General features: G+C 36.8%; 1 protein-coding gene across 3 annotated transcripts; it reads left to right on the top strand.

The window, feature by feature from the left end:
- The first annotated feature begins 2,261 nt into the window (after positions 1-2,261).
- Positions 2,262-16,070, top strand: LOC112564742 (battenin-like). 3 transcript variants are annotated; one of them, XM_025239775.1, is made up of 16 exons: positions 2,262-2,382; positions 4,898-4,980; positions 5,784-5,829; positions 6,086-6,197; positions 6,620-6,691; positions 8,068-8,147; positions 9,408-9,493; positions 9,803-9,875; positions 10,140-10,283; positions 11,331-11,419; positions 12,483-12,532; positions 12,853-12,921; positions 13,494-13,549; positions 14,163-14,256; positions 14,862-15,002; positions 15,204-16,070. In XM_025239775.1, coding segments are annotated over exons 1-16 (1,326 nt in total). In that variant the 5' UTR covers positions 2,262-2,380; the 3' UTR covers positions 15,333-16,070. The 3 variants fall into 3 exon arrangements, with proteins under 3 accessions (XP_025095560.1, XP_025095558.1, XP_025095559.1); XM_025239773.1 differs by having other exon boundaries at positions 11,331-11,443; XM_025239774.1 differs by having other exon boundaries at positions 2,282-2,405; positions 11,331-11,443.
- Positions 16,071-18,740: the final 2,670 nt, after the last annotated feature.

The raw sequence follows: 18,740 nt of genomic DNA, 5'->3' as shown, positions 1-18,740 counted from the left end.
ATAATCGTATCTCACAGATTTACACACCGCGCTTTGACTTTTCTGTCTTGGCACGAAATGGACCTACATGGGACGAATTTTGTGGGACGAAATGGTCTTGGGGCGAAGTGACCTAAGACCTTCAGTACATGCAAAAAAAGCTTTGCCTTACAGGCTTACTGCTATCTTAGTGATGTGAACACTGGGGGGAGGGGCCACGGTCCAGTCTTTTTTTTTTTCTGTGTTCTTACACGAACTTATATAACACACGTCCATGGCTCTTACGTGCCGTATTAGTCTGTAATCGCTTTTAATAGTTAATGAGAAGACGTATCGTGTTATCGAAGGTTCCATTTACTTGTATTTATTTTTATGATTTAATGATTATATCGATCTTGTCGGGAAACTGTAATATACGTATACCATTAATCGTTCACGAATTAAAAAAAAAGCACTATATAGTGTACTGCTGTTAAATAAGCCATACTATACCCGTGTGTAAAGTGCTTTTTTTAAAATTCGCGATTAAAGGAACAAAAAGGGCTCATTTTAAAAGCTGAAGCCTTTCTTTAGAAGCTATCAGGTCAGGTCAGTCCCATGCCCGGTCCGGGCGTAGGGGGGACCGTCCGGCAGCAGCAACAGACAGAATTTTCCACCCGGTCCTGTCTTGAGCAGATGAGAGCAGGTCTGGCATCTCGCGTTCGGTCCATTCTTTAATGTTGGTGACCCAGCTTTTCCTCGGACGACCACGACGACGGCTCCCTTCGAGGGTTCCTTGTAGGATCGTCTTGGACAGGGTGTTGTGGCGGGTGACGTGACCGAACCAGGCGAGCTTGCGCCGCTTCACTGTTGCCAGAAGGGGCTCATGTGGGCCCACGAGGGAGGTTACGGTGCTCCGTACGTATGCGTTGGTCTTGTGTTCGCGGTACGAGATGCGGAGCAGCTTTCTCAAGCACTTGTTCTCAAAGGCCTGGAGCTTCTTTTCCGTTGCGGCAAGCAGCGTCCAAGTCTCGCAGCCGTAGAGTAGGATTGACACTACGAGGGACTTGTACAGCCTGTGCTTGTACTGAAGCTGATTGAGTTGCTGCGCCAGATCCTATCCAGCCTGGACATTGCGGATGTTGCCATACCAATCCTGATACGGATCTCTGCTGTACAGCAACCATCTCTAGTCAGGGTGGCACCCAAATACTTGAAGCTGTTGACCTCCTCCAGTTTCTGGCCGTTCATGACGATGTTGCTGCTGCTGTCGGTGGTGGAAATAATCATTACTTTGCTTTTTTCTGAGCTTATTTCCATGCCATAGGCCCCCGCTCGCCTGGAGAGTCTGTCCGTCAAATCCTGAAGTTCGTTGTTACTGCCTGCCATGAGGTCAATGTCATCTGCAAAGCGGAGGTTGCACAGGGGTCTGCCACCAATGGAGATTGAGGTAAGGTGCCACAAGGTGTCATACTTACCAGTAGTATTGAGATATGACTGATGCTCAGGTTTGCTAACAGATAATGGAGATGCACACAGCTGTGCCTCAACTGTTGAGAGTACGAGAAGAGGGTGGAGAGATAAGGTTAGGAGAATAAGAGGGTGTGGCTGGGTGTGTGTGAGTGAGAGAGAGATTGGTTAGTTGTTTGAGTTTTACACCATGCTTGTTTATGTAAGAGAGAATTGTGAATGCGAGTAAACAGGAATGTCCCAAGATAATTATATACAAGCTATACTTCCCTTAAATTGTTTGTACAGACGCTATAACGATAGGATTGTACGTGTACGTACTATCTCTCGCGGGGGAAAGTAGTTAATTGCGATGCGCATGCACTCGACTATAAGTCAATTATTGCTTCGTCTTTTCCTGTTTCGCTTTTCAACAGAAGCTGTCTCTGTGTATGCTGCTTTCTCACTAGAAGCTATGATTACACGACAGTGAACAAAATCACAAAAATGATAATTATTACAAATAATCAAGAAGCCAAAGTGAACCGCCCGCTCTTTATGTGTATTCGTTCATGTGAGCTATACACGTCCATGATGTAATTGAGTCTGTGGATAGCACAGCGCAGCTCGATCAGTCTACAATATATTATATTACGAACTTGTAATATTGGACTGCCTGCAGACGATTTTTTCTATTTAACTACTAAAATGAGGATGGTGTATACAAAGCTTTCGGTTTAGTCACATTCATTGTTTAGGCTAAAAACGGAGAACTTCGCAAGAGGCGTTGGTCTCGGCAGACAGAAAGCAATCCACCTATACATGTCCGTGATTATATTTTACGTCCCTTGCGCTGCAGCTGCGAAGGGAGGTAATAGTGTGTAAAGGGGACAGTACTCTCAATGCATTGTCGCCTGCTATCGCTTGCTTCCATCGAAGATAGTAAATACAAGTATTCGGTATCTTTGCTTCGATGTAAGTCGCTAGCTGCCATATCAGTGAGTCCTTATGTATGCTTAAAATATCATGTAAATAAGGGAATTGTGAAGTGAATTCGTAAAGGCAGTTTTAAAATAATTTTATTCTTGTTAAGTAAAAGGAAATATAAGGATAAACAAGCTCTTGTAAGTGCTGATGATATTTTTGTTACATCTTCTTCCTCATCACTATTTTATTTTTTTCTTCTTCGGGTAATTGACTTCTGTATTAAGTTTTTGCTTGTGACTAGAAGACTAAAAAGGCAAAATAAGACTTATCAGATACACTTGTGTATGTTTTTGTAGGTTTTATCAGTTGCGACTTGGATGGAGGATTAGTTTGACATAATCTAATTCGTCATGTGATAAATTGAATAAATGCATATAGACCAGAGGCTAAAGAGGTCGAGGTAGTCACCCATTACATATCTAATCAGTTAACTTGAAACGCTCTTGGCCATCTCTGGCTATACTGCTGTGTTAAGTTCTCGCCTGGAAAAGCTTATCCTTTTTTTTTTTAAATTTTAATACTTCATAAAAAAACTTCAAATATTTTTGTAAATGTGTCATAGTTTTGTTTATAATCTTAATATTTATTATACTTTATTTAAGAATAGTTATAAAAACAAAAGAATAGCAGCTTATATAGTTTTTAATACTATATTTTAAATATATTCTAATTAGTAATTTCTAATTAATGAGTAGGAAAAGCTCATCAATTAACAATTATGGTGTTTCGATTTCTTGTCAGAAGATGAGGAAGGAAAACATACTTTCAGTTTCCAAACAAAAAACTTGCATTTGCTTATAGTACTTAGTAGCAATGAATAAAAAATGAAAACTTGGCAAAAAGTGAGCAAGAGATTTGTTTCTATCATTGACAGTAGCTTTACTCATAGAATTTTGCTCATCTACTAAATAGAGTTTATTTTTCAAAATTATGCATTTTTAGTGAGCTGTCAAAAGGTAATGCAATGAACTGCGACGTTCATTTTCCAACACCTTGACTTCCAGACATATGTCAATTATATTTCATTTCAGAATCATAGACAGTTTCCCTTTCAGGTAAAAACTTCATTTGCAAGTCCAGAGGGGAATGTTAGACCTTTCACACTGATTTAGTTTGTGTTTGATAGTTTGATACTAATTTTGTTATATACTTTACCAGTAAGAAAAGGCTTGATAGCCTGACGGAATAGTAATAGATTTCTGTTTTAAGCTCCATTCCATTCATTGACTAGAAAACTCCTCTGTGCCTACCCAGAACAATATTGAACTCCATCTTCCTCATGCTGAGACATGGGGAACCATTTACAGTTCATTGCGCTCAGGCTTTTGGATCTTTACTTTAACTTTTTTTAAATGTATAAATGTTCACTCGTACAACCAGAGCTTAAAAGTGCTGTGGTCATCTTTGCTAGGTGGGCAGAGACGAATTTTTGTCTTGTCACATTAGCATCATTATTGCATTTATTATCAATTGTCATTCTCACTACTATCACCACCTTCATGACCATTATTTTCACCTTGTATGCAGCAGTAAAGAAACAATTATCCCAGAACATGAAGCAATATGTAGCGTTTATAGATTTTCAGAAAGCGTATGATAATGTGCAACAAGCAGTATTACTACAGGAATAAGCACAAATAGGTATACATGATAAATTGTGGAGGATAATGAAAACTATGTACCAAGATGTTCAGGCATGTGTCAGAGATATAAATTAGCTGTCACATTTCTTTAAATGCTTGCTATGTCTTAAGCAGGGCTGTGTGCTCAACCCAACACTTTTTTCACTCCTTATCTTCTCTTTAGCCCAAGACATATTATCAAAAGGTAGACATGGGGTCTCACTAACACCACACCAACTGGAACTTTTCTTCCTACTCTTTGCTGATGACTTGACGTTAATATCAACAGCTGTTTTTGGACTACAAAACCATCTTAGAGTTCTCTATCAAGCAGCCCAGAAAATTTGTTTGAAGGTCAACATAGATAAAACAAAAATTGTTGTCTTCCAAAAAACATGGAGATGTTGTATTAATGGTGGTTTTATGTTGGGGGCATGGATGATAGGGGTTTGGGGGATGAAGACTGTTTAGTTTGTTGTAATGACCATGGCCTTGAGGATGGTTGATCTTTTAAGATTTTCTTTTGTACGTGGCTGAAGCCTATGATGATGGTTGTATGAGTAGTAGCTTGTGTGAGTGTGTATAAGTGGTTATATATCTAGATGCTGTGTAGTGATATTCTATGCTTGTTATGTATAGAGCTTCTTGTGCATGTGTTTATAGAAACCAGCTATTTTTTTATGTTGGATTCTGTTTTGAAAATATATGTAACTGTAGTGACTAATGCTTGCACCCTTGCTGGAGCTTTGCTGAAGCAATATAGAAATCAATCACCTTCATGACCATCATCATAGACATTGCCATAATCATCATCATCATCCCCATTGCTGCTTACTGAACTAAAGATGGATTTTATTTTTTTTTGCTGACTTGTTCTAAAGGGTTCAGTCATCATTTTCCACCATGGAAGCAGACGTTGGAAATTCAGAGAAGGAAAAAAATGAACATTCAGAAACTGCATTGGGTATTTAAATTTTTTAATGTTTTTCAATTTTATTTTCTTTGTTCTAACAAAGCAACTGTTGAAAGAGTTCAAGTAACACATTAATTTTTGTTTAGGTCACCATGGCTGATGAACAAGCTTGTATCTAAGTTGAATATTTATTTCCCTTTCATGATCCTTGTTTGTTCCTATAGAAATATTTTTGTAGCTTTTGCCAACTGTAGCTTTGTTGCCTTTCCTTCTTTTACTTCACATTTTTGAACTTAGTTCTGCTCTCTGCTTGTGTCAGACTTCCCCATCACCTGTCTCAGAAGGCTTACAGGCTGAAGGTGGCCATAGACCATAACATTTTGAACTATAAATAGTTTTAAGAAGGTCACTCTTGTGGCTGCCGAGGAAGTGGTGAAACTTCATTTTTCTCAGAGCTATCCTTTACTGAGGGTGGTGCCCATCTCCACATCCTACCTTACCTTCCTCAAATCTCCGTGGAGTGAGATACCCATTCCCAACAGCTGTGTCAACTAAGGGAACTTAGTTACAAAGACCTGTGCTGCACAGGTATTGAACTGGCATGTACAATTCTGGATTTTGGAGTGACTGCTTAAACCAATTCGATATCTGCTTCTCCATAAGTAGTTTTGCCATTTGAAGAATATTTATGACTGCTTATTTATCATATTTGCAGGTTGTCTGGCATAATGATGATAGCAATGAAGAGGTGATCACATTTAATCTTTCATTAGGGACTTAATTCAAGGGACTGACACTGTTTTTGCAAATGTTGAAAAGTTGTTTTTTTAGTAAATTATTTGTTCATATAACAGGCAGGAGGAAAAAATGGAACCACCGAAGAAATCTGATCGCATTTTGGCAAGTATTTTAGCCACTTTGAGCTTTTATTAATGTATACACTTACATAGTTATTTAAACCTTCTGTTATTTATGTGTATGGGGATGGACTTTGTGTATGTGTGTGTGATTACACTTTTTTCCATGCATATCATTTAGCATGGATATTCACTTTTTGTTTTACATCTTCTCCATATGATTGTCTTTGCCATTGTGATGATGATGATTTACAAAATCTGTTTTGAATAAATGTCATTTGTATAATACACACTTGTAGGTTCCTTGGATTGTGTAACAACTTTGCCTACGTTGTCATGTTGAGTGCTGCTCATGACATTTTGAAAGAGGAAGAAAATACTAGTGGAACAAATGAGACATCCAATGCCACAGTAAGTGAATGTTGATTTTACACATTTAAATAATCAGTCTTGTTTTGTGCTTTTCATTAAACCAAAAGAAGAACAAACTTTGTGGATGTGTATGGTTGTCTGGAATATGCGTACATATTCACATGAATGTGAGGGGGGTGGGTAGATAGATATGTGGGTTTAGATACTTGCAAGTTTGTGCACATGATCATGCATTTGATTATACATGATTATGAAAGAGAGAAGCATTTGATTATACATTATTATGAAAGAGAGAAAAAGAAGTAGGTAACTGTATGGAGTTCTTAGAACATGACATGATATGTCAAATGTATCTTGTAATATTAGTAACAAAATTGTTTTGCCCTAAGAAATGAAATTTGTATTAAATTTGTATTGTTTGCACCTTCAAAACAAAAACCTTTGATTTTTTTTAATTGCAGACAGTGTCTCCCACATTTACTACATCAGCTAATGAGGATGAGTTTCTTACATGCAATACTATTGGAACTGGCGTAGGTATTCTGGGACATTGTTTTATCTTTTAATTTTGATTGTCATTTTGCTGAAACTGTGATATCTACATTTGTACTTTGGTTTTTTATAGATAAATGATCATGCTGTGTGTATGTATCACATGTCTGATTAAACACGATATCTTAAAACGCTTGTGTTTTGTACCTTGTCTGTACATTGCAGTATTAAATAAGTTCCTAGAGTCACATATGTGAAATCTCTACCATCCACCATATTTAAAAAATCTAGAGTGATGACCCTTCACTTAACTGGTTGAGGTTGACTGTTCCTTATTTCTTTTTATCTTAACCCATAGATGGATTGTTTCTGCTGTTGATCTATGCTATCTTCTGGATTTTTTTTTTTTTTTTTATTCCTGCACCATGTTGTAGCATTTTATGGACCATGTCATGGACTAGCAGTCTTTACTGTCACATTTTCACATGCCGCAGCACTGCTTTGCTTTTGGATCTGTGTCAGCAGCATATATTTAATTTACTTGTCTTACCTTTTCCGCACCTCTTCCATAACCATTATTCCTAACAACCTTTCCCATAATGCTAGTCTTGTTCAAACCCTTTTTTTTTTTTTTTTTTTTTTTTGCAATATCATGTCACTCTCAGCTCTTGTTTTTGTTATTTGGTTCCTGCTTGTGTTTTTTTGTTTTTGTTTTTGTTCCTTAGGAGTGTGAGTACGTGCTTTACAAATTTTTGCATTTATTATTAATTAGGATTTATTATTATTATTAATTAGGATTTTTTTAAACTGGTATGCCACTTGTTTTTGAGCAAGCCAGAATTCTCAGACTTGCTCAGCAGTCTCATATCTTTATTGCTTTTGGAATATGCTTTATAACTTGTTTGTGTGCACTATGACTGCTTCATATTTTTTTGCAAATACCATGCATTACTTCAGACTCACCATTTCTGCACACACTACCTGCCAGTCTTTTTTTGTTTGTTTGCTTTTATTTGTTTTTGTCTGAGTTTTCCCAGAATGCATCACAGATTTTTCTATCTTCTATCTTTTGTTTATAGCTATTGAATGTATCGGGTTAACTGAGTATTGAAAATTGATCACATCTAAGTAAATTTTGTTAACTTTAATTGTTTCAGTGATCTCTTGTAATCATGTGACAAATTTGCAGCATTAAAAGTTCTGCCTTATGTATAATTCTCAAACAATAAATGGTTCTACCAGTTTTATTCAATGTAAATAGCTGCTTGTGTCATGGGTGATTGATTTATATTTTGGGCATGGGGTCAACTGGACTTTCGACATTGAAATAAATTAGTGTGGCAGTCATCAGTCTTTGTCGAGACTGCATCGTTGAGTTGATGTGGTTTTGGTGACTGATGATTGTGGCATGTTACAGGCTATTCTTTTGGCTGATATACTACCTACACTGATTATAAAATTAACTGCACCATTTTACATTCAGCGTTTGCCTTACTGGTAAGAAAACTTTGCTATCATTTGGTATCTTAGGTTTTTTTAAAGGTTATTTTCATGCAATGAAAGCCCTGTGAGCTGCTTCATATTTCATGTCTTTTCTACCATGAATTCTATGATTGTAGAATTTATTCTGTAATTAGAGAGCAAAAGATTGGCTATAAGTAAGTTTTTGTTCACCAATATTCTGCTGGACTGTTTTTTATCTTTGATTATGTAAACACCACATGGCCACAATGATCTTTTGCAGCAGAAACAGTCTGTCATCAGTACAAATAATGCTTAATAACCATACCACGACATGCCATTTCTTCAAACTATTGAATTGTTTTAATAATAGAGCATGCAATACTTCCATACATACATACATAATACATGCAAATATCTTCCAGTTCTAATGAAGATTGGCTCACCTTTCACATGCCCAAAACTCTTTGCAAATTCTGTATACAATGAATTCTATAATTGTAGAATTGAGTGGTATAGCTAGAATGCATTCTATAGCTATAGAATTATTTATGTGTGTATATATACATATAAATAAAATAAATGGATAAATTGGGTAGCAACTTCTCAGCATAATATAAATGCATTTCATAAAATGTTTGGGTTTTACAAAATTTTTTGCTCTTTATTTATAGAATGCATTCTATAATTATAAAATAAATTTATATAGCGAGAAAACTATAAAAAATACTCCTCTTGGTGTCACAAGGTTATCTTTTTGTGAAAATGATTCATTTCATTTTACATTTCCACTGACAGTACCACATTAAAGTGTTTTTCATGCATTACACTATACAGTCTAGATTAAGACGAATGCTTAAAATGCTGGTTCTCAATTTGTTTTAGTATATTTTTGACATTTTTTTAATTTCCATTGATGTCTCATGAAACTTAAGTTTGTCTCAAAGTTATTTTTTTAATCTGGATTTGTACATGATCCATTTCAAGTGTTTAGAGTGTTGTGGCACTGAACATTGACTCTTTAGACATTTTAATTTTGTGGCTGAACTAAACATATAGATGCTGACTTTTTGCAGGTTAATCTATTTCATTTAACGAGTGAGTGATTTAAATACTTTCACAAATTTTATGTCATGTTGCAATGCACGGGGTTTTTTTTGTTTGTTTGTTTGGTTGATTGGTTTTTTTGGGTGGGGGGTTTTATTAGTCTTTACCAATTTACATCTCTGCATGCTAAATTTATGCTGTCTTTCAGCATTGATTAATGACACTGACTGCATTTAACTTTGTCCTCAGGTTTAAAACCCTGTTGGTTGTTGTGTTTGCTATTGGGAGTTTTGTCACAGTTGGTTTGGCACACCAGGTGTGGCTCAGCATATTAGGTATGTGTAATTTTCATTGGCATATTCTGCTCTCACTACCCTTTTGATTTACTGCTCAATTTTCTTTGATTTTGCATTTTTGACTTGCATAAAAAATTTTAAAGAGACTTTTATTATAGTGTACAGTGTATTATAGTGTATTATAGTGTATTATAGTGTCTGCATGTGATTTAACATGCCTATTTTTTTATGGTAGTTCTCAGCCAGAGAAGCAGTCTGAAGAATTGAACGCTGACATTTTCATATTTTCCACCTTTCAAGAATAAATAAAATTTTTAATAGAAATAAAATATGTTTTTACGACTCTAGGCGTGGTGTTTGCAAGTTGCAGTGCTGGGTTAGGCGAGGTAACATTCTTGTCCTTATCTACTTTCTATGACAGGTGAGCAAATTCAGTTGCAGTAAATCTTTTTAGTGTCAATCTTTACAGTGATGTATTATACAAGTGTACATAGCACAGTATAAGATGTGGCACTGAAAGTTTTGCTTAAGGTATTATTACTAATGTGTTGGGATAGTCATCCTTTGCTTGGTGTAATTACATGGAAATCAATTGAGCCATTTTAGATGTACAAATCTAAATTTTCTAAAATAAAATAAAAAGTTAACTATAAAGTAAAACTGTATATTCATGTCTTCTCTACAGGAATGTTGTGTCAACATGGTCCTCGGGCACAGGTGGCGCTGGAGTGGGTGGTGCCCTTGCCTATGCAGGACTGACATCAGCTGGACTATCTGCTCGCAACACTGTTTTTGTCCTGATATCTGTCCCCATTTTGATGAGCATCAGGTTAGTATCAGCTTCTTAAATAAGATTCATCATGTATTGAACATTTTTTTCCCAACATCTTCTGCAAGATATCAAGTCAGCAGAATCAACAAAAAGTACTGGTGAACAGTTCAAGTGCTTGGTAGCCACCCTCTCCAAAGATAGCAGCTGCACAGAAGATAGCTGCATCTAGACTATGACAGAAATGGCAGTTAAGACACTCCCGAGCAGACCAGCTTAACTGGTACCTGGTCAAGGAATGAGCTAATGAATAAATGAGCAAACTATTTCTTTCTATATAATACTAATAGCATTAGCACAGACCATAGAGTTGTGAAATCTATGAATCTTTTTGACAAGTGTCCAGGGATTTCCCTCCCTCATTTTGGCCGTTTGTGTTTGTGTCATAGCCAGGCTATGCAAGCATGTGACATCTTTCTTTCAACTCAAAACACACTTATGGGCTTCCTTATCTGTATGATTGTAGTTGTAAAGCTCAGAAACAAAATTCATCCTTCTCCACTAGGACCTATGAAAAGGTCTGCCTAAACACATTTACAAGTTATAGTAGGTTCTCCTCAACTTTATCAAATATCATATACCCGCAGATGATAATAATCCATCCCTACACTTGTAAACCAGGACAACTTTGAGTGGTCAGTCACCTTCTTTGATAAACTTCCCCCAGAAAACAATTGGATGTATCCTTAAAGGTCTCGATCAATTAATCCAGATAGCAGGGGAAGGGGGAAGTTTTATGCATAACAGCAGTACAATATCCAGTTAGGGAAAAAGTTTAGTGCTAATCAAAACAACTCGTCTGCAAAGTCAAGTATCTATTTTTCTGACTGTATTTTTTGTGTGTATACTTGAGTCTCATTCTACTCTTTAACTCCAGTCACCATCCAGCTCCATCTTTGTGTCTTTTTTTCCTAACCCTTCTGTCTCTTCCCCACCTCTCACTGTCTTCGCTTGTCTTCATGGATCTAAAGGATCTAAAGATTTATTCAGCTCATTACAGATTACATAAAAATGAATCTAATTTTTAATTTTGTCAACTTCCCACAGCTACTTCATAATTCTGACCAAGCCAGAGAACCAGCTCCACCAGCTGAACAATTTCTGTTCAACGAGCTCATTGGTGCCCAAAGATGATGGTGTGCCCCTTTTGTCTGAGTCAGGTCTGCCTGATTTTATTCCCTGCTGCTATGCTATGTTAATCTGCTATGTGCCTGTTGGTTCATCTCTGGATGTGAAACAACCTCTTTACTTGTGATAGTGAAGGAGACCAGGACTTGAAGACAACAGAAGAGAAGTGTTTCTACCTTTTGTTCCTTGCTGCTGTTTGCTTAAGAACACGCCTTTTCTGTTTTCCTGGTATATGATTTCCCAGTGTGCAGCATGATTACCAGTCTTCTAAAAGAGTTTGACTACAGCACATTCCTTTGCTATTTCCATAATATGGATCTCCCTGTGTAGTGCACAATGATCACCAGCCTTCTAAAAGGATTTGACTGCAGCACATTTCTTTGTCATTCTCTCACAAAAGTGTGTTTTTCCTGTCTTTGTCAGATTATGCCTTCATACCATTTGTTCTTATGAATTTTGTACCATGTCATTGTGGAAATATCTTAAAACTATTTGGTGGTGTTAGAGCGTTGATGTTTTTAAATTAATTTAAATACAGTTTCAGGAAAGTGGAAAAAAAGAATTTCAGTCTGTGTTAAAATTTTTTGACATATTCAGATGTATGACAGCTAAGGGTTTTTTTATGTAATAAGTTTTAATAAGTAAGTGAATTGTAGGATGAAAACTAAACCTTTACACTCAAGAAAAAATATCAGAAATGTATCTTGAAGCTTCCTTTGAACATTTCAAGATATCTTATTCAATTTCCTGCAGAATGTTTTTGGAAAACAAGAACAAATATAATTAAATAATGAGTGGTTTTTTTATTGCCATTTAATTTCAAAAGCTAACAAACATCTGGGCAACTCTTAAAATGGCTAGTCTCCTGGTTTTTTTTTAAATTTATGAAGATCTGTTTCCGTTGTTAATTTCTATCATAAGACTGTATGTGCTGAGTTATGTATAATAAGAGAAGATAAGAAGAGAGAGAGAGAGACATGAGAGAAAGGGAATGTCATTTCTTATTCAGTCTTGTCTTTCTACATTTATTTTTGCACATTCTAACATAGATTATAATTTTTTTTATTACAGAATCAAAAAGCACTCAACTTTCTTTGGCAGAAAAATTGAGACTCTTGCCAGTGAGTGCTTACATATCATGATAGTAAGGTCGACCAGAAAGTATGTTTTGTCCAGTGATACAATTTCTAAAAATCCCTGTAAATTGCAACTCCTTCTGGTCTCAAGATTCAAGACTACAAAGATTGCCATGCACAGAAATAAGTTAATCCATTGCATTTTTTTTTTATTGTGAATTAACTTATCGTTTCACTTTTAAATGTTGTTTTATTTTCCTTTATATCTGCATTTTTCTGTTCCAAATTGTATGTAGTTAAGCATTTCTGTACATAAATCTAACAAAGGTAGAATTAATTTAAAACTTTGTGGTTTTTTTTCCCAGCCATTGTTGAAGTATATGATTCCTCTCACCGTGGTGTACTTTGCTGAGTATTTTATTAATCAAGGCTTGGTGAGTATTATTATGTAAATTTGTTAACATTACTAATTTATTTATTTGTTTGTTTAGATAACTCAGATTGGCTTAATTTCCAATCTGGCAGATACAAAAGGTATACATGTGATGCATGCAGTTTGTTGAAAACTTGTCATGGAGAACTTTCACTGCAGGAAGTGCATATAAATACCTTTTTAACTTGTTAATTGCAAACTTAACCCCTCCCCCCCCCCCAAATTATCCTCTCTTTGTGTTGCTTCTTGCAAGGCATTGGTGTTGAACACAGGGGGCAAAATGATAAGTTGAGACTGTACATAAATGAAGATAAAACAGTGAGCAATAACATGCACACATATTTCTTGATGTTCTAAGGTAATGTAACTATAATTTCCAAGAGTGGAATTTTAAAGCTTAACTACAAAGATCTTTGTTGATGTTTAATGCACAAATACACTTGCAGTAGGGACATGAAACAAAGAAACATCAATTTTACATTTCCAGCTGTAGCTATTGTATGTTTTTGTACTTGACAACTGTAATATCAGGCTTTGTAGTCATACTATTTCTATTTTCCTGTTTGTCTCCAGCACGAGCTCTTGTACTTCAACAGTATATTTCTGTCTAAAGCGGAACAGTACAGATGGTAAGGCATAGCACAGTAATAAACATTTGATGCAATTGTAAAAAGGCGGTTTTATTACCCATAGCAGTTTATTACTACATCACTTGCAAATACCCATTCATTTAATTGGTCTAAAGCAATTTTTTTAATATCTAAATGAAAATAAAAGTTGGATTAGTCAGCAATTCTTTCAGTCTCCGGCCATTTACAGGTGCTCCTCCCTTTCTCCCACCCTTGACCATCTCCATCAACAGAACTGCTAAGAGTGACCATGAATACTACTTTACTGTCAATTACTTCTTTTGAATAGACAATTTTGTAGGGTATTTAAGGTGCTGAAACTGCAAATCATACATGTATCTGAACACTCTTTGTACTGGCAAATATTTTATCAGTATCCTAGATTAATAAACCTTGCCTTCAGGATTGCAAGCTATATCTTTTGCTGCTCAGTTTGTAGACTTTATGTGATTTTTTTCTTTTAGTTTTAGCAGATTGATAATTTGGGAAGACAGTATTACTTGTCTTTTGCAGTGTTTTTTGACTAATTATTTGTGTAGTAATCTGCATTGTAGTTATATGATATCAGAAACAGTGAATGTTATGTTTATGTTAATTGATGAAAATGTTGTAGGTATCAAGTTGACTACCAAGTGGGTGTGTTTATTTCACGATCTTCTGTAAACATCATCCAAATCAAGCACTTGTGGATCCTTCCAATCTTGCAGGTGAGAGTGACTGAGAGAAAGAGAGAGAATTCACTTATTTAAGGGACTTCTGTGCAGAAGGGAGGGAGCGAGGGAGGGAAGTAGTTCAAGAGAAATAGTAGGTTAGTGTGGAGAAAGTGGAGGTATTGTAGATTTTCACATGTTAACCTGTATTTACATTCAATCATATGCATGCATTTTAATGTGTTAACTATTAAGTACTGATAGATGAAGCATCTGATGACATTGGTAATTCTTACTGAATCTCCAATTTAAAAATGACTATCCTAAGCAAAAGTGATCAAAATCGGTGCAATACCCAGGGATAGAAGCATGCTAATTAAAATATAATCTTTAGTATGTAGCCTTTGATGACCCATCGGGGAAAAAAGTACAATACAGGCAGTAAACTTATTGATTTTTACATATTTAACAATCTAAGAGTACATTGACTACCTAATCCAGAATGCTTTGCTGTAAACTTTCAAACAAGACACTGTATGCAGGAAATGATTAACACTTTCAAAGTATAGTTTTTTAAAAATAGTATATGTATCTCCACCCATAAAAATTGCCAAAATATATGTGAAAGCTTTCTAAATTGTAATTTCGCACTTTTTTGACAGCTTGTGAACATGGCTCTTCTCCTTTCACAAGTATTCTACCGCTTCATTCCAAACGTGTGGGTCATCTTTGCCATTGTGTTGTGGGAAGGGCTTCTGGGAGGTGGAGCTTATGTCAACACTTTTTATAAGATGAGCAAAGAGGTGAGTATGAAATCTTCACTTGTACTGTGGATTGTTTTGTCTGTTCTGCATGTTGGGAGGGGAAAAAAGCCGTTTTCCTGATAAGACTAAAATATTGCTTGACAAAACTGATGTAGTTCTATAGTCCAGTAGGATGGCATAGTTTTTTGTTTACATTGTGCTTCTGATGTCTAGCAATAAGCATTTGACTTTATGTTGTAGGTACCTGCACAGCATCGTGAATTCAGTCTGGGTGCCGCGACACTTGGTGACTCTGTAGGGATAGCTCTGGCTGGTGCTGCAGCTATTCCATCACACGATCATATTTGCACTCTTCGAATCAAGATGTAATTTTGTTGATTGCTGGTGCGTGCTGGAGATTTGAGTGTGTGAAATTATTTGAAATGTGATACAGCTGACATGAAACCCTCTTCTTATTAAATGCTTTTTTTCCGTCTTATGGGATGATATTTTAAAGCATGTGATATTTTAAAGCGTATGTTTGTGCTTGGAAGATGCTTCTTGAGACAAGGAACGGAAGGATGAACAACAGTACTGATGACTAATAAAAGAAAAATATCGAAAATACAAAAATGAATCAGATAACAAGAACTAAGAATGTCGTGATTTAGCAGAGGAAGACGAGTAGTGAATGAGCAATAAATGGAAAAGGTGAGGGTTGGGGATTGAAAAAGGACTGGCATTCTGTGGACTGTTGTTAGGAGTAATGCTCAAGGAAGAGGTGTCTTCAGTGCACATTTAAATAATTCAATGGTGGATAGGTGGCAGATCCTTCAGATGGAAACAAAACTTTTCTGGCGTTAGCACAAGTTCGTGGTTGATGCTTTCAATAAGTAGGAAACCCAAGCATAGGTATAAGTTTGTTACCATTCAGTCCTTGACATCGCTAATACAGGCCTCTATGGTGCTAGTACCAGAGACGGAATGGCGTGTCATCAGAGAAATCTTGTACATGTATCAAATAAACCAGTGGTGTGAATGAAATAGATGATGAAGCTGGAGACAGCAATACCCCATTTTTCCATTTACTTTTTAAATCTGTGGCTGAATAAAATTTCATCAACTTTATTGACGTTTATTTTTCATTCTTCATTGATGAAGTTTTTGATATGAAAGCAGACAATAGTGAGGTTCCTTCCCCTAACTGGCTGGAGGGGACCAGCTCTCTGTCATTTTGTTTTGTCCATGGATTTTTTTTTTTTTTTTTTTTTTTTTTTTTTTGCTTCACAGGATTATGAGCCTTCTTTATTGACACTTAAACTTTTACGACGTTGTAAACCATTTTGCTTTTCATTTTATGATAGATGGACTATGCAGGTTGCTACATGTGAAGGTTAGATCATCGATCCCTGCGCGTTAGTGATGTCTGGTGATAAGATACATTTCGCGCCACCTGCATCATGCTCCGTGTTTCTGGTCAGTTGTGTTGGTTTCGTCAGTGACAGGATTGTGCTGTTTTCAAATATGTTGCCCTAAAACGCTTTACTGGTCTGAATTTGCGGTCACTCACAGGAAAGACTGGTGCTGGGGAGAAGGAATGTCACTGCTCGCCGCATGTGAGAAACAGCCAAATGTCTCTACTGACGAGTGTGAAGGTGATGAAGACTGTGACTTTATCTTACCTGTCTTACCTGTCGGCGACCTCACGCCTTTCGCCAGCTACACGCTGCTAATGGGTCCCTTGGTACTGTGGCTATAACCATGGCAACGCAAACAGCTCGATCTTTTGTTCTTTAGACAACAACAGCCACAAAGGATTTCGACGCGCATCTCTTGTAGCAGAAAAACAATTCTTTGAGACCTCAACAGATTCAACATCATCTCAGCTTTTTTCCCAATTCAAAAATTCCCTTCCATATCTTTGTGCAGTTTTGAGATCGATTTCTGCGGAAACAATTTTAAACAAGATTAACATAATCGTAATTGAAACCTTCATCGATAACTTCTTTAAAAATTGCTTCAAAATATTTTAGGAGCACAGGAAAATAACGTTGGCACTAAAAGCCAGCAAGAGTGCTTCCAGTTATAAGCTGTATGAGTGGCCTCCCTCAAAATAAAAGCCTATAAATTTCCTTGCTGATTGTTGTCATAAATAAAAACTGACAAACGAGTCCATTCGCATATCAGCTAGATCCGCCGTTCTCAAACGGTGGCCCCCCCCCCCCTTGGGGGGCACGACGTGCTTACAAAGGGGGGCGCGAAAGTGGTCATTTTTTAAAAGTTTCTTATACCGTTATTAGTGAAATTAGCTTACATTGCTGGCTAAGGGGGGCGCGCGGACTTACCTTTGTTCGTCAGGGGGGCGTCACAAGTAAAAGGTTGAGAACCCCTGAGCTAAAGAAACAAACAAATATGAGCTATAAAAGAATAAATGATCAGGGCATGGGTCAGCAAAGAAATTAGAACATGCTGAGGAGACGAAACCACTGGAGGCCTCCCCTGCTGCAGTAGATGACCAGGACTTCTACTGTGTCTCGTCCTGCCCTCTGGACACTCTTCAATGCCTGGCCGTTTAACCTTTTTGATTGTTTTTTCCGATAATTCCCCGAAGCCATTTTTTTCATGCGTGGGGTTGACAGTCTCTTCGCCACCAAGTGTTTTAAACTCGATGGCTACCTTATCAGGCTTCAGGTTTCCTTGCAAGAGGTGCTACTTATCCCTAGCACCTCAGGCATCCCGATATACAGATTTATCATGACGTATACACGCAATTCCTCACACACGCATAACTGTACAGAGATAATATATAAATTTATGTCAGACATTAAGCATATGGAATAAGAAACATCCATGCAAAAAATGCCCTTTATGTAAGATTTAGGCCTGCCAGTGTATGTAGTGCTTAATAGTTGTTTTTATGCTGCAGATGTAGGTTAAACAACTCATGAGAAAAGTATTCCATTTATTCGTGGCGCCTGTAAAAAGTAAAGGTAGTAGCCACAGGCTGCAACAGGTCGCAGTTTGCCTAGTACTCATATCAGTCACGAGGTCCAATGAGGTTGATGACAATGTAGATTTAAGATGTTTGCTTCCAGGCACTGGCCTACATTTGCTGGCTCACCCGGCTGATAACCTCCGGGAGACGAGAAAGCAAAAGGGAAAGAGAGAGAGAAATAGTGATATTGTATCACACTGACCCGACGACATACATTTTATATTGTTAATGAACGCTGCATATGTTGCAGAGCTTCGTACTGTGTGTGAATTTACTTGCTTTGACGGGTACAAAAAAGGCAGTTCAAGGATCGAGTTCACAAAACCCATTAGCTGATAGTAAAATAGACTAAACAGCTTTGTTACCTCCGGAAACATGCATTTCGCAACACCTCCTCCACTCCCTCCATTACTTTTATAGTAACGTTGTCTCAAGTGATGGTAAAACTTCTGAAATGGGCTTGGTGGTGCTTCAGGTAGAGAGACTTCCGGGCTCTTAGGTGCGGGACAATTACTAACATCTAGTATATACTGTACGAACACTATGCCCTTGCAGTGTTTTTTGGGTGACTGCTTTTTATTAAAGACAATATTGACAAAGGCTTACACAAGTAAAGTTTTTTTTTATATTTCAGATGTATTGTTTCTACTCAAGAAAAATAGGTTGTGTAAGAATTTTGTCGACGTAACTACTCTGTTCCTCCTCACATTCAGATGTCACTGGCAATAGGTTCTGATTTGTTATGAGAAGTAAAATTTAGTTCAAAGTTTCTGCATATATTTTTTGAATTAATGTTAAGGCAA

The sequence above is a fragment of the Pomacea canaliculata genome, linkage group LG5 (assembly GCF_003073045.1).
Source record: "Pomacea canaliculata isolate SZHN2017 linkage group LG5, ASM307304v1, whole genome shotgun sequence".
NCBI lineage: Eukaryota > Metazoa > Mollusca > Gastropoda > Architaenioglossa > Ampullariidae > Pomacea > Pomacea canaliculata.
This window is presented reverse-complemented; position numbering and strand designations above follow the sequence as displayed.